General features: G+C 40.1%; 1 protein-coding gene and 1 long non-coding RNA gene across 2 annotated transcripts in view; both read left to right on the top strand.

Moving 5' to 3' along the window:
* ZDHHC13 (zinc finger DHHC-type palmitoyltransferase 13) overlaps positions 1-11077 on the top strand; it is a 51240-nt gene extending 40163 nt beyond the window's left edge. Inside the window, exons 14-17 of the mRNA XM_058663262.1 lie at positions 1135-1218; positions 5017-5174; positions 7618-7715; positions 10313-11077. Of these exons, the coding sequence (XP_058519245.1) occupies positions 1135-1218; positions 5017-5174; positions 7618-7715; positions 10313-10451 (479 nt within the window). The 3' untranslated portion in view covers positions 10452-11077. The remainder of the gene's footprint in view (positions 1-1134; positions 1219-5016; positions 5175-7617; positions 7716-10312) is intronic.
* LOC131480185 (uncharacterized) lies at positions 5186-7604 on the top strand. The gene is made up of 3 exons (XR_009245308.1): positions 5186-6071; positions 6229-7004; positions 7054-7604. It is a non-coding gene; the product is annotated as an uncharacterized LOC131480185 (long non-coding RNA).
* Positions 11078-17910: the final 6833 nt, after the last annotated feature.

Below are 17910 nucleotides of genomic sequence, written 5' to 3'. Positions count from 1 at the left end.
AAGAAGACTTGGAAAACTGCTTGTTGATGTTGATAGGGACGATTACAGCATTTTATTTATCTTCAAAGGTTTTAAAATACTTTGACATCCACTATCTAATTTGATCCTAAACATATCTATGAAGTTGGTATTCCCTTCATTTTTGAGCTGAGAAAGTATAAAAGGGGAAATTATTTGTTTGAGGTCACTTCTTTAGTATTTCCACCACAAATAACATAAGCATTCTATATTTTTTATGAAGGCCATGTGGTTGTGGATCTTCATGAGAGAATATACTTTTGTAGTCCTAATGACCAGCAGGGTACCTCCACTCACTCATGTTTCCTTGGTGTGTTTTGATATTCTCTCCTGTTCCTAGAGAATAGGTGGCCTGATAAGTCCTGGGGTCCCACACTTTATGGACTGAATCCCACCATGGATGTTAGAGGATAAATGTGCCAGGCAGCACAGTTGGCTGTGAGAAAGTAATAGCAGTAAGCCTTTGTTTTTATCACACTGTATTTAACAATATTTTTACTTGCACTTTGCTGCTTACAGAGAAGGTGAGACCAGGATGTTGTATCTAAGGAGCATGTGTTAGCATTGAAACACTCCCCTCCCTCACTTTAAGAAAAGCAGCACATGGTCGTAGAGGGTCTCGGTCTCCTGGCACCTTCATGCTTCCTTTGCTTCTGTTCCCTTTTTACAGGCTGCTGGTTACCCCTGTGTCCAGTCATGTACAATGACTACATTTCCTGCTTCTCAGATTTGATTTTCTGTTCCCCTCCTCTGACTTTGATGTTCAGAAGTTGTACTTATGTAGAAGTGTTATATTGAAGGAAGAAGAGGCAGAATCTTGCCCATTCCCCTCGCTCCAATATTGACTAGGTCAGACAAGAGATTTTCTTAGTTATGGTCTGTTCAAAGAATTGCCATTTTAAGATGAGTAATGAATGAATTTATTTCAGTAAACAAAGCAGCCAGCTATGACTTACAGAACTATTTGATTTGAGTGTATTGGTCTTCAGAAGCAAAGCAACAACTTGGTTCTGGTTTATTTTTGGTGAAGGTTTTTCATAGCATTATGGTTACCAAAGTCTTACCTAGAGAATAATTGTAAGGAAATACTGAGTTTGTCCTTTCTCTTTGATTTAGGTTTTGGCAACCATCACTATTACATATTCTTCTTGCTTTTCCTTTCCGTAGTGTGTGACTGGATTATATATGGATCTTTTGCGTGTAAGTATATGTTTTTCTCACAATAAGATCATGCACCCACACCCAACTCTCCGTTTTTCTTGTAAAGCCTCATCCATAAGCCAAACTCCTAAGGAAAATGAAGCAGATACCTCTAAGACTATTCTGGCCTCAGGAAGCTGCAGAAAATGCTCCTAGAGGTTCATTTTCAGTCTTGGGGAGAGAACCTTAGACGTTCAGAGTAGAAAGTCAATCAGGAGAAGTGCAGAATCTCTTAGTGAAGAGGAAAAGTCAGCTGCTTGTGAGCAAAGTAAAAGGTGCCAGGTAAAGGAAACAAGGAAAAAGGGAACGTGGGTGGTGGAAAGGTTGGGGCCGAGCAGTCACAGTACACAAAGGATGACAGCTCTGAAAGCTCTTGTAATTTAATGAATTATCAGTTCAAAGGGGAGTCCTGATGGGAAAACTGCAACAATAAAAAAAGTTGGAAAAAAGAATTTGGAAAAGATGTAACTTTGAGTAGCTATTTTAAAGCAAGCCTAGAGGTTTCATACAGGGAGCAACAAATAGCTGTTCTAAGGTGGTGACTGAGAACAAGAAAGTGAATTGTAGAGAAGATGATGACCTAGTAGGTTCTGTTTGGAAAAGCTTGTAGTACTCATGGTTTCTTTATTTGGGCTGCAGCTGTTCATGTTGAAGGCTTAGACGCTTAACACAAAGATGTCGTTTGTGACCTGTTTCTGTTCACCTCTTTTCATATCTGTGTTCAACTCATGGACTACCAGCACTGTGCTCCTTTAGTGCTAGGATTGAAATGTGTGATTCAGGAAAATATTAGGAAATTTTTTCTTAATTATTTTTCATATATTCTTTTTCCTTTTAGCAGCCCCACTAGTGCCTATCTGTCTCTTTCTGCCTCCCTCTGCTACTCCTTCACTATTTCCTCCTTCTCGCCCTACCCCTTTTTTGGTTCTCTTTAACTTAAATTTTGTGTAAGGGAAAGGGATCTAGTGGTTGAGACACCCACAGCCCACATTGGAATACCTGGGCTCAATACCCAGTTCTAGCTCCTGGCTCCAGCTTCCTGCTATTGTATGCCCTGGGAGGCAGCAGGAAACATCTCAGGAACTTGGGTTTCTTCCACCACTGTGGGACAGCTGAATTGAGTTCAGGAACTCCTGGATTAAGTCATACCTAGTCCTGGACCACCATGGCCATTTGAAAATTAGGGAGCCCTTTCTTGTTCTCTCTCTCTCTCTCTCTCTCTCTCTCTGTCTGTGTTGAAAGATAATTCCTTCTTGTGCTCATCCTCCAGTCTCAGTTTCCTTCCCTATGGACTACTTTGTTTTTGTTTCATTTGGGGGTTCATGCTCAGCAATTGTTTATTAGTATCTGTGTGAAATGGATATTTTGCCAAGGAGAAGATATGGTGAAGCCTCAGTTTCCTTGTAATACACTTTCCCACCTGACACCTTGGGTGTTTCTAAGCACTAGGAACTGCTTTTGTAGCTGAATCTGTCATCATCCCAAATCAGTCTAGCAGAACTGAGCTCAGTTCTTGTCAGAGGCCACAAGTAACCTTGAGCACTGGAGTTTCAAAACCTCAGAGTATATCTTACGGTATAAGAAATAAAGGATTTTATGACATTGCTTCCTTCTGTTGAGACAGCTGCCTTTTTAAGGCCCAACAATAACACCCATTCCTGGAAAACCTGAGTTGGCCGGTGGGCCAACTTTTTTCTTGGAATTGGTCCTATGAGAGAGGAGCCAAATTTTACTCCACTCATCTCCTGCCTTCTCACTCCTCACTAAAAATAGTCCCTTTTGTTTGCTGTCTGTGTTCAACATAAGACTGTATTGATAAGGATAAAAGCATTTTTTCATTACATTCAGCCTTTTTTTTTATGACACACATTAGTTCTTACCTTCTCTGTCTTTTCTCTGGCTCTGAACCAATTTCCACGTTATGTTTTGTTTCTTAGAAACCTTACATTGACTTACACTTGTATAGACTAGTTGAGCATATTTGGTTGCATTTAGTCCATTTGTATTCTAACAATAAGAGTAATTCTTTAGACTAATTGAGTGTATGTTATCGTTTTTCCTTATTTCACCAACAGGAAACATGAGGTCATGCCCCTTTCTTAAATGAGGCCTCACTGTTATCCCTTCCTCAATTACCATTAGTGCTATTGTTACTCGAGTCCTACTGTAAGCCTCCTTCCTCATGTGGTTTAGTAGAATACTTCTGCCTCTCTGTAGATCTTCCATTCCTGTCATTTTTTTTGTGATGTGACTGAGAAAGTGTCAGTGTATTGCAAGTTATAGAGAGAAAGGTTTTAAAGCAGTATCTGGAAGAACTTTGCAACTATCAGAACTGTCTAAAGATGAAAACAGTTATCTTGGAACAGTATGAGTTCACATTCACTAGCCGTTGACTACCTGATAAGAATATATTAACACAAATCAGAGTGTTATGTTATGTAAGATAATGTGCATGACCATTTGCAGCTGAATTTTACATATTATAAATCTTGAATCAGTACTTTAGTCTTAGATTAAAGTGTTACTGAAAGAATTTCCAAGAGAAAGTATGGAAAATCTATAACCAGAAAGAAATATATTCTTTGCCACTTAATTTCTATCTTCTCCACTTGCCGTAGGAAATTAGATATTTTTAAAATATCAGGTACATGAGATGAATCTTTTTTTGCCATCCTGATGGGAGGCTCTAAAGAGAATGTAATTTCCCTTTACTTGTTGCCTTGTTTGTTAACTGTGATGATGGTTCTTGGAATACTTCTGGCGTATATTCATGAAAAATGATTGGGAATCAGATGAGATTCAGAAAAAACAAAGTACTTTTTAGGACATAGATAGACAGCTGATAGTAAACTATAGATTCGTTTTCTTTCTGTCCTAGCCTTTTAGTGGTGCTGTCAGAAATACGTAAAGTTACTTCTCAAATTGTCAGAAACCTTTATGAAGCTTCAAGATGCAAAGTTAGAAGATTCTCATTTCAGATATGGTTCATCGTTTATGCATGATTATGGTACCTGCAAAAGTCATTAAATTAACACAACCTTGAAATTAGGTTCCTTGTTTCTGTTGCTTCTTATCTGTGATTCTGTCGCCCACCATTCTGGGTTGCATGGGATAGAGGGTCAAAATAATGAGTCAGTAATGAAGAACCCTCTTTTAATCAGCATGTAAAAGTTCTTACAGGAGAAACTGAGGAGTGACTGTCTGTATTTCTGTCCTGCATTTATCTTTCTTGTAAAGTCCCTTTAACCGACCTTTCTGCTTCTGTTGGAGTAGTTTTGGTGCTAATGCAGAAACACACCCATGCCCAGTCCTGCATGCACTTAGATTCTGTTCTGATAGTATCTTGGTACTTACAAGATCTTGTGACCAAAGCAGTGGCCTCTTCATTGAACTTTTAAATAAAAAATTATGTTCAGTCCTGTAATAGGTGTTTAATTTGCTGTAACATGGACAACATAGAAAATAATCCTTCTCAGTTGTCAAGTCTTGGAACAGTTTTGGTCAGTGCATTTTATGCTGAAGGTGCTGGTTTTAATAAAAGAATTACAGAGCTTTTTCTTTCAGTCCTTCATTGTTCGCTGCTCATATGCTGTGATCATAGCTTTTGTTAACATCAAGTCATCGTTCCCCGATCTGGTATTTAGAGAATGAATTTCAAAAGTTGAATTTCTGATCTGTGCCATTGTGTCTTGCTTTCTCGTTTTAAGTAGAACTTCTGCAGTTAAATCTACTAGAAGAGCGTTCACTAGTCTGTTCTCATTTTAACAATGGGTTCTTCTTTACTTTTTAAATTTATAGATTGGTCAAATCATTGTGCCACAACATTCAAAGAAGATGGGCTATGGACCTACCTCAGTCAGATTGTTGCTTGTTCTCCTTGGGTTGTATATATCTTCATGCTAGCAGCTTTCCATTTCTCGTGGTCAACATTCTTATTAGTAAATCAACTCTTTCAGGTATGCTTTTTAATTTTTATTTTAATTTTTGAATTTTATCATACAATTCTGTATAGTCTGGGATTCCCCTCCCCTCAGTTCCCACCCACCGACTGATTTTTCCCATATTGTCACAAAAGTACATTTCTTCATAAGGAGTTACAATTCTATCAGTCTGCTGTCTAAGTGTGCCCTGACATTGCTAGTACAGTCAAGGTCAGACAGTTCAGCATCCCATTGTCTATCTTTCAGATATTTATTTCTCTTCATATAAACACCCTTGAGGAACACTTCAAATTAGCTGTGGTGAAGAGGAAAGACATTGATTGAAAATCAGAACACTCCAATTCTAGTTCTGCCTCTGTCTCTTTTTTGAAGGTCATGTCAGTTTACCTCTCCTAATTTCTGTTTCTTTGTGACAAAGCATGGCCTAACAGATTAATAAATTGTTAGAGATGGATGAAGGAATTACCTAATGGGGTCTCTTTGTTTTACACTTAGAGATATAGGGAGGTGAATTTCTCAAGTTCACCCAATGAGTGGCAAAATCCGAACTGGAAACTCAGGTCTTCAGACTGTCCCATTCTGGGATTTTTACGTGATGCAATTACATTAGAGTGTGTGAAAATGTGATACAAAGTGTAAAGCATCATGTAGGTGTGAGATGATTATTTTCCCTTAGTTTAGGTGTGGGGAAAAAGAAAGATCCATCACTAATCAATGGACATGGTAATTACATTTTTGGAGAAAGTCATGGCCATTAGAAAGTTCAGCCTCCAGGGCAGTAGTCACTGTCAGTATTTTATGAAGTGTCTGTCCCTTCCTCACTCCCTCCATGACCTAATGTAATCTTCACCTTTGCTTTGGCCTGTCCACATAGAGTAGGCAGCAGTGATCAGCCTGATCCAATTACCTCAAGTCTTCTGAAAATTAGACCATCATTCAACAAAGAAAAAAAATAATAAAAATCCACTTTTAGGGAAAAGTAACCAATTCCAGTTTAATAAGGATAATAACAATAAGGAAAAGCAAAACAAAAAGGAAAGCAATAATCAATGATACTGACTAAACTGAGCTTTTTGAACATTTATCTGAATCCTTCAACCCTAGGGCAGCAACAAACTCAGGCAATAAAAATGGATACTAGTATCAATGACTAATTAATATTATTTATAATACCTAATATTTATGTGTGCTTTACATTTTCCAAAACACTTCGCGTCTGTTTCCTCACAAGCAGAGATACTGTGCTTTGTTTAATGTCCATAGATCCCAGTGGAGATGGAGTTATAAGTAGAACCTAAGATTTCAAGTGTCAGTTCTAAGTTTCCCTTCTCTTCTGCTCTCTTAGAACAAGTAAATAGTATAGGAGCTATAATATCCTTAACTGTCAAAAGAAGGGTCCATATTTTTGTACTTTCTAGCAGGAAAGTGAACTAAGGATTTCACACAGTTTTCAAAAAACAAGAAGTCATAGCAGTTGTTTTCTTAATTAACAAAAAATCTGGCTCTTTGAAAGCTTAACAACTTCTGAGCTTTCTAGATAGATACAATTTTAACTGTGGCGAGTCAAACTGAGGCTGTAGACCACAGCATGGGCTCTGTTCTCATACTTTCCAAGGTGTCAGTCTCAGCTCTGCCACGGTAAGCTGTGTGGCTTTAGATCAGTTGCCCTGCCTCTCTAAACCTCTTCCCTAAATATTTAAGTATATTATCTCAGATCCTTAAACAATGTGAAGATAGTGTGACGAGCTCTGTTTAGTGGGAACAAAACTTGATGTTATTTTAATTATTTGAAACTTTTAAAGTCACCTTAAATCTTAATCTTCCTCTAGATTTATGATATTAATTGTTTTTAGGGTGAAAATAACTGAAATAGTTACAATTTTATTGATTCGAGAGTTTCAAGGTCCCTTTAAATCTTGTTTTTTCCAAATTAGTGGATTTTAATGTTCTTCAGATTGTTAACTTTTTTTCTTTAGTCATTTTCATGGTAATTTTCCAAGAGTTATGAAGAACATACAAGTTGAGACAATTGTACTAATTCCAGTTACATCCTTTTATTCATCTGGAAGGTGTTAATGTAAACACAACCATAAACCATGGCTTAAATAATTTTTTATTTCACAGTTGAAAGTTAGTGCATAGCACTTTCCCTGAGGGTAGTAAAAATCTGATGATGGGGATGGAGGCAGAGGGAATGCCCAGAATATAGGTTTATGAGAGTGGTCTTCAAAAAACTTTTCATGGAAAATAGATAGTATTTTAAAACTGTATGAATTTCAAAAATGTTTTACACAAAAATAAACTTAGGTTTTAATTCCATTTCTTCATGAATTTTCTGTGTAGTTTACACTCCCCTCTGGGGAGTAATAAGTGTTTGCCGGTGTCATGTGATAATGTTGCTAAGGATGATGAGTTGCAATATGGTATTTTTCTTGTACTTTCGAATCTCCCTTTTCAGATTGCTTTCCTGGGCCTGACTTCCCATGAGAGAATAAGCCTGCTAAAGCAAAGCAAGCACATGAAGCAGACCTTGTCCCTCCGGAAGACACCATACAAGTAAGCGACATCTCTCCTAGCTACTAAGTGCGGTGGAAGATCCCTAGCCACTGGTTTCCTGAGCTAGTGACACTGCTCATAAGCATACCATTCTTACCTAACTTGGTGTTTGTTGCAAGTGAATGCCTTTTCATAAGCTTCAGTGACAGGGTTAAGTTGTAAGATCATGAGCCCCGAAGTGGTAACAATTTAAGATTTGGTCTACTGGATTCAGCACAAATAGTGAGTGACTTTGAAGTTTTGCCAAGATAAAGAATCTGTCCACTCAGGCAGCATGGTCACAAGGTTTGTGTAACTGGTTTGGAGTCAGTGTGAGATAACTGAGCATGTGATTGAGGAAGCCAGCCGCAAGGCTATCTGAAGGAAGCGTTAGATTCTGTGCTTTGCCAAGATTTCCAACCTGGCTTTGCGTTACCCTCTGTTTAGTGTGCCCACCTGCATCAGAAAGAAACTGGTTTTTCAGGTTTGGTGTAAGTTCTACCTGGAGCTTTGGTGGTAGGAAACCTGTCCTGAATTGACAGTGACTGTTTGGAGAAGGCTGTCACCTTGGGTTCAGAAAGATCAGCCTGTGAAGCTTATCTCCCTGCCACCTCTGTCAAGGTCTTCAAGGTTAAGTAAGAGTGCTGCGGAGGTGGCCCAGATCCCTCAAGGGATTTGAACATTCACTGTATATCTCATGAGCAGTCTATTTTAAAGCTTACTCTTGGTACCACATGAAACTGTTAGGCTGTTAGACAAGGGAATTGAAGGCTGGGCTGTGATACGGTGTATATCCAGGGGTGAAGAGTTGGCTCAATTGGGAAGATGTGACTGAAGCATTGGGAGTGGTGTAAAGCTTGTGATGATTATTTTAGACTGGAAGTGAAAATAAAATTCCCTCCTTGGGGGTTTATCCAGAGAAATATTTACTCACAGAAGTATGAAGCCTTGTGATGGACGTGGGATTTTTAGCTGAGTCTTGTGTCAGGGTTTGATGAAGATACAAGGGAGATCACATCCAGGAAAGGAGTCTAAGTAGAAGGCCAGAACTGTGGGAGAGGGGCTTGTGGGCCAGCAACAGCAGAATGAGCTTGAGGAGCTGCTTAGCATCTAGCTTCCAAAATCCTGTCCTAACTATAAGATAGTACTTGTTTGTCTTCCTGTAAATTGCTGTTACTCAGTAGCTAGCTTGTCAGCTGGGCCCTGTCATTCCCAGCATGTCTCTCCGCTGCCTCCCTATCAGCTCTTCCTAGCCCTTTTCCCAGGCAGCTGATTTCTGAGGAGTGCTGGTCCTGCACTGACAGTGCAGTCATCCTCACACAGACCACAGTCATCCAGACAGCAGCACAACTGTCCTTCTGCACAGATGTGCTAGGGCATTGGATCATTGGGTCAGCACCAAAAGATATGGCATATGCATAAAAATACGCACTCCTGTAGCTGAAATAGATGACAGCACATCTGGAATTTGAGGGAGAACAAGCAATGCAGAAGACAGTCACAGTGAGGAACGCTCCAGTGTGAATGTGGGTGTTGGCTGTGCCTTGAGAATTGGTGGGAATTGGAAGGTTAAAGAAATTACCTGAGGTGAAGGTGAAACAATATAAGTTCTAGACACACGCAGGTATGATCAGGGAAAAAATAGACCCAGGAGTAGCTTGGACCACGAGGTTTATAAACATGAATTTGGAAAACTAAAACCTGAGAAATTCACTGTGCAGGAACAGGAAATTCGCTGTGTTGGATCTGAGCTTCTGAGCATGCGAATAAAGGGTTTTGATGGGGGAGATAAGATGCTATGAATTTGTAATGTTTTTGAAGACTAGATAGTCTTTGTCTATAAAATGAATTATAAATAGTTGAGGCAGGAACATTGATTTAGAGAACTACTAAGAAGGAGGGCTTGGGAGTGAGGGGAGCATCCTATTGATCATAATTGCTCTGGTCTCTGTGGCCTTTTTCAAATTAAAGATTTGTTTGTTTTATTTGAAAGGCAGAGTTAGAGGGAGATGCAGAGAGAGCTCCCTTCTGCTGGTTCATTCCCCAAATGGCCCAGGGCTGGGCCAGGCTAATCCAAACCCATGGGCCGGACTCCATTGGGTCTCCCACTTGGGTGACAGTGGTCTAAGCATGTTAGCCATTATCTACTGCCTTGCCAGGCATATTAGCAGGAAACTGGATTGGAACAGGACAGCCTCGACTCAAACCAGTACACCAGTATTAGAGGCTGTCATCACAAGCAACAGCTTCACCCACTGCTTCACAATATCATCCCTGCTGTATGCCCTTTGAGGCAATCAAAGTCTTAGCTGTGGCAGCAGAATGAAAAAGAAGAAACTTGGCAGTGATCACTCCAGTAAGTGAAGGATCCAGCATGAAGTGATAAAGCCCAATTCAGTTGCCAGACATAAGCCAAGGATCTCAAAATAGTCAGGTCCAAACAGAACAAGGCTTCAGTTTTAAGGTCTCTTAAAGTCAAGAACAGTGAAGATTGAGCTGTGAATTCCTTCAAGCACTTCAAAGACGCCATGGAGATAGATCTTCAGTGCATATTCATGGTTTGAACAAATATCCATCAGGAGCTGCAAGTAACACATATTCTCTTCTTTTCTTGGCAGCCTTGGATTCACACAGAACCTGGCAGATTTCTTTCGTTGTGGCTGCTTTGGCCTGGTGAGGCCTTCTGTGGTAGATTGGACATCACAGTACACAATGGTCTTTCACCCAGCCAAGGAGAAAGTTCTGCGCTCAGTCTGAAGAAAAACAACTCACAACTTTCGCTTTGATCTGTTTTTGTTTGTTAATGAACTGAAAGTGAAGATTTAGAATTCACCTAAACTCAAAGGGGAACACCAGTGGTTTTTAAAGAAATTTGAAAAAAAAAAAAAAACGGAACAGAAGTTCCTAATAAAGGTGTAAACTTGACTCAGAAGGATGAACTGTTCCCAAGCATGGCAGACATCTGAGAAGAACTTTTATATTTTTCACAAGAAAATATAACTTACCGTTTTTGAGGACAATATTCACTAATTATGGATAAAATGGAGTATTTTCATATACTGTATTGACTGCTTCAAAATGATACTACTCTTTGAATTTGCAATTTTTGATAAGTTATTTGTCTTCTGTCTATATATGTGTAAATATTTAAAAAGATGTACTGGTTTTGCTTTCACATGTAATAAATGTTTTTGTAGTTGACTTAGTTCCTGACACTTAAAAATTTCTAGAATCTTAAATTGAAAAAAAAGATATTGATAATGCATTGACTAATGACACTGAAAAACAGCACCCGTATGCAGGGTCTAACTTAGCCTTCTCTCCTATTTAGAAAATTGAACATAGAATGTCATGAATATTAGTTACTGTTTTTTATTTAACACCCTCCCAAAATTTTAGACTGATATGATAGTATGACTAATCTGTCCTTTCCTAGTGGAAGTACAATACTCTGTGTAGTGTATATATTTGCCCATGGGCATGGTATCTTGCTACTGTAAAATCCCTTCTTGAGTTTCCATTGTTCTTGGGTTAAAAGCTAAATTTCTTACTCTAATGTGTAAGGCCTGAATGCCCTCTAAAAACTGTACTTTGTATTCTGAACACACTGACCTTTCACTTCCTCAGCTGTCCATTCACCTTTCTCCTACAGTCCTGACAGATCAGGAAACAAAAGCCAAAAGCAGTTAAATGCAATGGTTAGCTTTGTGGCACAGTGAGTTAAATTGCTGCCTGTGACATCAGCATCCCGAATGAGTGCTGCTTAGTCCCAGCTGCTGCACTTGTGGTCTTTGTGATGGTGTGCCTGGGAAAGCTTAGACCCCTACCTGCTGTGTGTGAGATTCTGATGGAGTTTCAAGTTCTTAATTTCAGCCTAGCCCAGTCCTGGTTATTTGGAGGAATGAACCAGTGAACAGAAGATAACTGTCTCTCTGTCTGTTTCTCCTCCCCTCACTGCCTGTATTTATTCTGCTTTTCAATAAAGTAATTGAGTTTTTTTTCATGCCAAGCATTTTATTACGCAGATTTGTCTGATTAAAAAGAAATGACACTGTTCAAACTAGTTTTTAATTTGGACATCAGTTTTCACATTGGAAAACAAAAATAATAGGTTTAGACTCCATTCAAACAGAAAAACAAAATTCAACATGAGATGTTCTTAATTATTTCTATTTTCCATCTCTAAAAGTTGAAAATGTAATTTTTTTTCTCTTTTCTTTTTTTTTTTAAGATTTTATTATTATTGGGAAGCTGGATATACAGAGAGGAGGAGAGACAGAGAGGAAGATCTTCCATCCGATGATTCACTCCCCAAGTGAGCCGCAACGGGCCGGTGTGCGCCGATCCGAAGCCGGGAACCAGGAACCTCTTCCGGGTCTCCCACGCGGGTGCAGGATCCCAAATCTTTGGGCCGTCCTCCACTGCTTTCCCAGGCCACAAGCAGGGAGCTGGATGGGAAGTGGAGCTGCCGGGATTAGAACCGGCGCCCATATGGGATCCCGGGGCTTTCAAGGCGAGGACTTTAGATGCTAGGCCACGCAGCCGGGCCCTAATTAAATTTTTTTTATTCATTAATTACATTGTATAATGTGACACAGTTACATAGTTACTGGGATTCTCCCTACCCCTCCCCACACCTTCCCCCATGGTGGATTACTCCACCTTGTTGCATAACCATAGTTCAAGTTCAGTTGAGATTCCCTCTTTGCAAGCATATACTAAACATAGAGTCCAGCATCTTATAGACCGGTCAAGTTCCTCAGCTTCTTAGGGAGACCCTGTTTGGTCTGAAGTCAGAACCAGCAGAGTATCATCCTGGTCACTTAAAAAACTCTAGCATACCGTCGGCAACAGTTAACTTCGTTGTGGAATTAATTGATATAGTATTGATTTACCAATATGTTAAAAACAAATGCGATTTCTTAATCACATTCTGTGGTCTCCTCGTTGACATTTCAATTTTAGTTAATACACAACGTATAACACAACATACATAACATAACATGTTTTACATAACATCATAAGTAATTGAGTTTTTACAAATAAAAGAAGTATCTTCTCCATGGTCACAAACAGTGGAGTTAATACTCTAAATCCTCATCACCTAGGGTATTGCCTTACACATGGCCTTAAATTAAATAATTCGGTTAGTTTGTTGAGTGAATTAAAGGGATTTTACAACTGTAGTTATTTGAAAGAGTTACAGAGACAGTGTGGGAGAGATAGCTTCTGCTGATTGCCCTCACCAAGTGGCCATAACAGCCGTGCTGAGCCAGATGTAAGCGTGGAGTTCTACCCAGATTTCGCATGTGGGGACAGAAGCCCATGTATTGAACCATCTTCTGCATTTCTCAGGCCATTCGCGGATAGCTGAATTGGAAGTGGAGCAACGGGTTCCCGACTGGCACTCCTATGGGATGCTGGCACTGCAAGCAGCAGTTTAACGTTTACACCACAACGATGACCCCAGAATTTTTAAAATAAGGCATGATACGATATAATTGTTGTGTTTGAAGACAGTTTCTCAGGGGACTGAAGTGCTTCTTCCGAATACATCCTTTCTCACCAACCCCTGTGTTCTCAAATTATGTTCAGTAGGCCATTTGCTTCAATCACAAGGGAAGTGAGGGACCCACTTGTGTAAAATTCAAATTCCCCAATTCAGAAATTCCAAATCACCATATCCCATCACTTCTAATTGATACATAGAGAATGAAAGGTGCATTTTATTCAGTCTTAAATTGTTACAGAAGTATTTACTAAGAACCATGTTACATCTTGCCTTGAATTATTTATTTGGGTATACTTATCAGGGAACTTGCAGACTTGAGGGGAAGTTGAAAATTGAAACTAAGGAATGGCAGGAAATATTCAATGCCATTAGGAGGGGGTGCAGACGAAATACAGTTGGAGTTAAGAAGTGGGGGAAAAACTCATGGTATGATCAAGAAGTATTTATGCTGATGACATTAAAAGGGTCCATGATGTGTAATTTGTAAATAAAAAATTTGAAGTGGTAAGCAATTGATGCTGTAATTAAAAGCAATGGAAAAGCCTAAAATATATTAAGAATCGTGATAAACTGGGTCCCTAGGATGTTCCAAGTGGTGATCTTGGTTAATATATGGAAAGGGAGGATTCGGGGGCTGGCATAAATAGGAATTAGATGTTTTTAAAATATTTTTAATTGGAAACGGAGATTTACAGAGAAGGAGAGATCGGTCTGCTGGTTCAGTCTCCAAGTGGCCTCATTGGCTGGAGCTGAGAAAATCAGGAACCAGGGGCTTCCTCGCTGTCTCCCATGAAGGTGCAGAGTCGCAAAGCTTTGGGCCAACTTCGACAGCTTTCCCAGGCCACAAGCAGGGAGCTGGATGGGAAGTGGGGCCACCAGGATACAAACCGGGGCCCATATGGGATTGGAGCAAATGCGAGGCAAAGACTAGCCCCTAGGCTACCGTACCAGGCCCAAAACAGTGTTTTGAGAAGAAAACTCTGCTGGTACATTCTGCACACAAGGCAGCTGTTGGCCAAAAGCTGAAGCGCTCAGAGGCAGGTGTTGAGCTGGTAGGTTCATATGCTGGAGTTCATTAAGGAGACAACAGCAGCTAGAGAAGGACCAAGCCAGACCAGTGCCAGCTGCCTGAGAATGGAAACCTTAAGAGTAACACTGTTGCCAGTGTTATAGTTGGCAAGCCAAAGCTTCAGGCAGCACACATACCCAGGGTGTCTAGGATATCTGCTTTCTTCTGCTCTCCAGGCATACAGTGATCCATACAATCTTGGTTTGAGTGCTGGGTCTACCAATTACAAACTACTTTCATCACTTTGGAAAAATAATTTAACTTTCTTATTTGTTCCTCAATTTCCTCATTTATGTTATGTGGAAAATATTCAAATGTTATAAATATTAAATATGTCAAACATGAAATGCTTACAACTACTGTGATATAGTACATCAAATACACGTCGGTTATTAACTTAGAAGTCTTGTGGAGAGTGGATTACAAAGAAGTTAAACACCAGGAACTGCTCTGGTGGCTTATCAAACTAATCCTTTATCTGCGGCTCCTGCATCCCATATGAGCACCATTTTGTGTCTCGCCTACTCTACTTCCAACCCAGCTCCCTGCTTATGACCTGGAAAAACATCCAAGGGTGGCCCAAATTGACAGGATCCTGCCCTCATGTGGGAGACCCAGAAAAAGCTCCTAATTCCTGGCTTCAGATCTGTTCAAATCTGGCCGTTGCAGCCATCTGGGGAGTGAACCAGTGGATAGAAGGTATCTCTCTGTCACCCTGTCTCTTCTCTCTAAATCTGCCTTTCAAAATATGTATATATATATATAAAATAAATCTTATTACTTCTAAGCATTTGGGCTAGAACCATGTATAAAAATAAATCTTAAAAAAATAAACACACCAGATCCACCGTTAATACTTTGTGTCATGTGTTCTTGGGCTAGGATTCTGCCAGCTATCAGTCTGCTGCCAGTTATATTTTGCCAGTAAATTCCACTTGCTGGCTGTTCCAGTGTTGTTCCCAGCAATGGCCCTGCAGTAAGGGGGAGTTGGTGTCTTTTTTTTATTATTATTCCAAAGCCTACTTCATCATATACCTTAGTTGCAGCAGCGAAGCCAAATAGTTCCCCGCATGAAAGTCTGATTCCTGTCCTAGGAGATTGACTGCAACTCTGAGCATCTGAATGATGGCAGCCTCCTGTTTGCCCAGCCCCAGGACGGGTGTAAAACAATGTGTCCCTCTACACTTTTCAAAGATGTTGGCATCTGTCTAGCCAATTCCATCTAATGTATTTTCTGGTTTTGTTTGTTTATTTAATGGCCGAGGCTAGACCTGGCAGGTACAAAATGTTAAAAGATAAACGGTTAATGGTGATCTTGGCAAAAAGTTAAAACCATCTGAACTAGGACAGTGGCAGTGGCACAAAAGAGACTGAGCAGACCAAGTCATTCACTGGGGCAGGGAAGAAAAAGAAGAGACAAGTATGACTGTGAAGTGTTGAACCTAATGAATAAGAGGACGGAAATGCTCCTCTCAGAGGCGAAGACAATTGTGTCAGGGTAGCAACTAGGATGTACTGTGTCGAGGTGGCAACTAGGGTGTATTGAGTTTGAGTTCCTTAAAATCGTTGAGTAGAAAATTGTGGAAGGCGGTTGACAAAAGGCCAGGACATGGAAGGGAGTTGTCTGCACAGCTGTTTGAGATTGTCACAGAAGAGAACTATACTCAAATAAAAAGTCCAGTTTTTAAAAAAAAATAAATAAATGATGATATCAAATGCAAGGAAATAGTTTGAGAGGTAAAGGGAAGGAACAAGAGAATATGGAATTAGGGAAGTGGAGAAGCAAATGTGACTTGGCATGATTGGCATGGGGAAGAGTCAAGAGAATCATCATGGAGTCCAAAGAGAAGAATAACCAGTTTCAGAAAGGAAGGAGTCAGTTGTTGGGAGCTAAAGGAAAGTTGAGAAATAAGACTGAGGAAAGACCAAAGAATTTTTAATCAGGAGATTGATACTTAATGGCTTCCGTTGCTGGTGATGGTTGAGGGGCAGAGAGTAGGGACAGGAGGAGCCTAGGAAGATGCTAGACTAAGGACTGTGTGAAATCTAGTCTTAAGTTATCTGTAAAAAGGAAAGGAGAGATGACAGTAGCTTGGATTAAAATAACAAGGATTTTTTTTTTTAAAGATTTATTCATTTTATTACAGCCAGATATATACAGAGGAGAGACAGAGAGGAAGATCTTCCGTCCGATGATTCACTCCCCAAGTGAGCCGCAACGGGCCGATGCGCGCCGATCCGATGCTGGGAACCTGGAACCTCTTCCGGGTCTCCCACGCGGGTGCAGTGTCCCAATGCATTGGGCCGTCCTCAACTGCTTTCCCAGGCCACAAGCAGGGAGCTGGATGGGAAGTGGAGCTGCCGGGATTAGAACCGGCGACCAAATGGGATCCCGGGGCTTTCAAGGCGAGGACTTTAGGCGCTAGGCCACGTCGCCGGGCTCAATAACAAGGATTTTTAAAAAGATTTATTTTTATTTAAAAATATTTACAGAGAGAAAAAGAGAGTTTCCATGTACTGGCTCACTCCCAAATTTACGACAATAGCTGGCGCTAAGCCAATCTGCAGCCAGGAGCCAAGAGTTTCTTCCACTTTTCCCATGTAGATATAGGGGCTCAAGGACTAGAGCCATCCTGCACTGCTTTCCCAGGTGAATATTAGGGGGTTGGGTTGAAAGTAGAACAGCCAGGACTAGAACTAGTATCCATATGGGATGTCGCTGTGGCAGGCAGAGGATTAGCTTGCTGAGCCACCATTCCAACACCACAAGGTTTTGTTTTGAAGGCAAGGCAAACCCAGTCATGTTTGTTGGAATCAGGGGAGTGTGACTTTCATGCTATCTTTCTGTAAGTTTACTCTTTTCTAAAACATTTGTACAATCAAATTGGGGATGATAAATTTGAACTTTTATATGTATGGGACAGAATCTTGAGGATACTCTCTGTGACTTAGGATGGTCATCTAAGCTGTGAGAGATGGTATTACTTGGTTGCAATACATGGAATAACCTCGGGTGTTATTGGTCAAGGGAACCAACATGATAATAACCTCTAATCTCAATGCCTTAACATAAAAGTTATATATTCCTTACATCATAGTGCATATAGCTATTAGCAAGTGTCTTTCCATGTGGGACCCATGTTGCTTCCCAAGCAGTGGAGTCACTATTGCTTTGACTTGGTATCTACTGAACCTTTTGCACCTCGAGATGTGGAGTGATGGAGACCTCCCGGAAATGCTGTGGAGGCCAAGACTCTATTGATCGAACTCAGTATGTGTCTGCATAAACAGTAGAAGTGTAGTGTGCCCAGAACCAGGGAGAAATGTCAGTAAAGGATGATAGATTCTTTGTTTTGTTTCGTTCTTTCTAAGCTTCAAGTATGAAATAATCTCCTTGTTCAAAATCTAGGCATATTTGCATTAGTCTGGTTTACACATTTTTTTTCACATCATTCACTCTGCAGATGTTTATTAATGCTTACTATTTGTTGAACACTGACTGAATGCAAGCATGCCTCATTTTAACCAGGTGGCAAATGGAAGTTCAAAATTCTAATGCTGTGAGGCAAATACTGTTCTACTTATATGTCAGTCATGGGTACACAGAAGTGGGTTAATTGTGCCCAGGTATTTGA

Source organism: Ochotona princeps, chromosome 4, assembly GCF_030435755.1.
Source record: "Ochotona princeps isolate mOchPri1 chromosome 4, mOchPri1.hap1, whole genome shotgun sequence".
In the NCBI taxonomy this organism is placed as follows: Eukaryota; Metazoa; Chordata; class Mammalia; order Lagomorpha; family Ochotonidae; genus Ochotona; species Ochotona princeps.
Note: the sequence above shows the minus strand (reverse complement) of the source record. Positions and strands in the feature narration are given on the sequence as shown.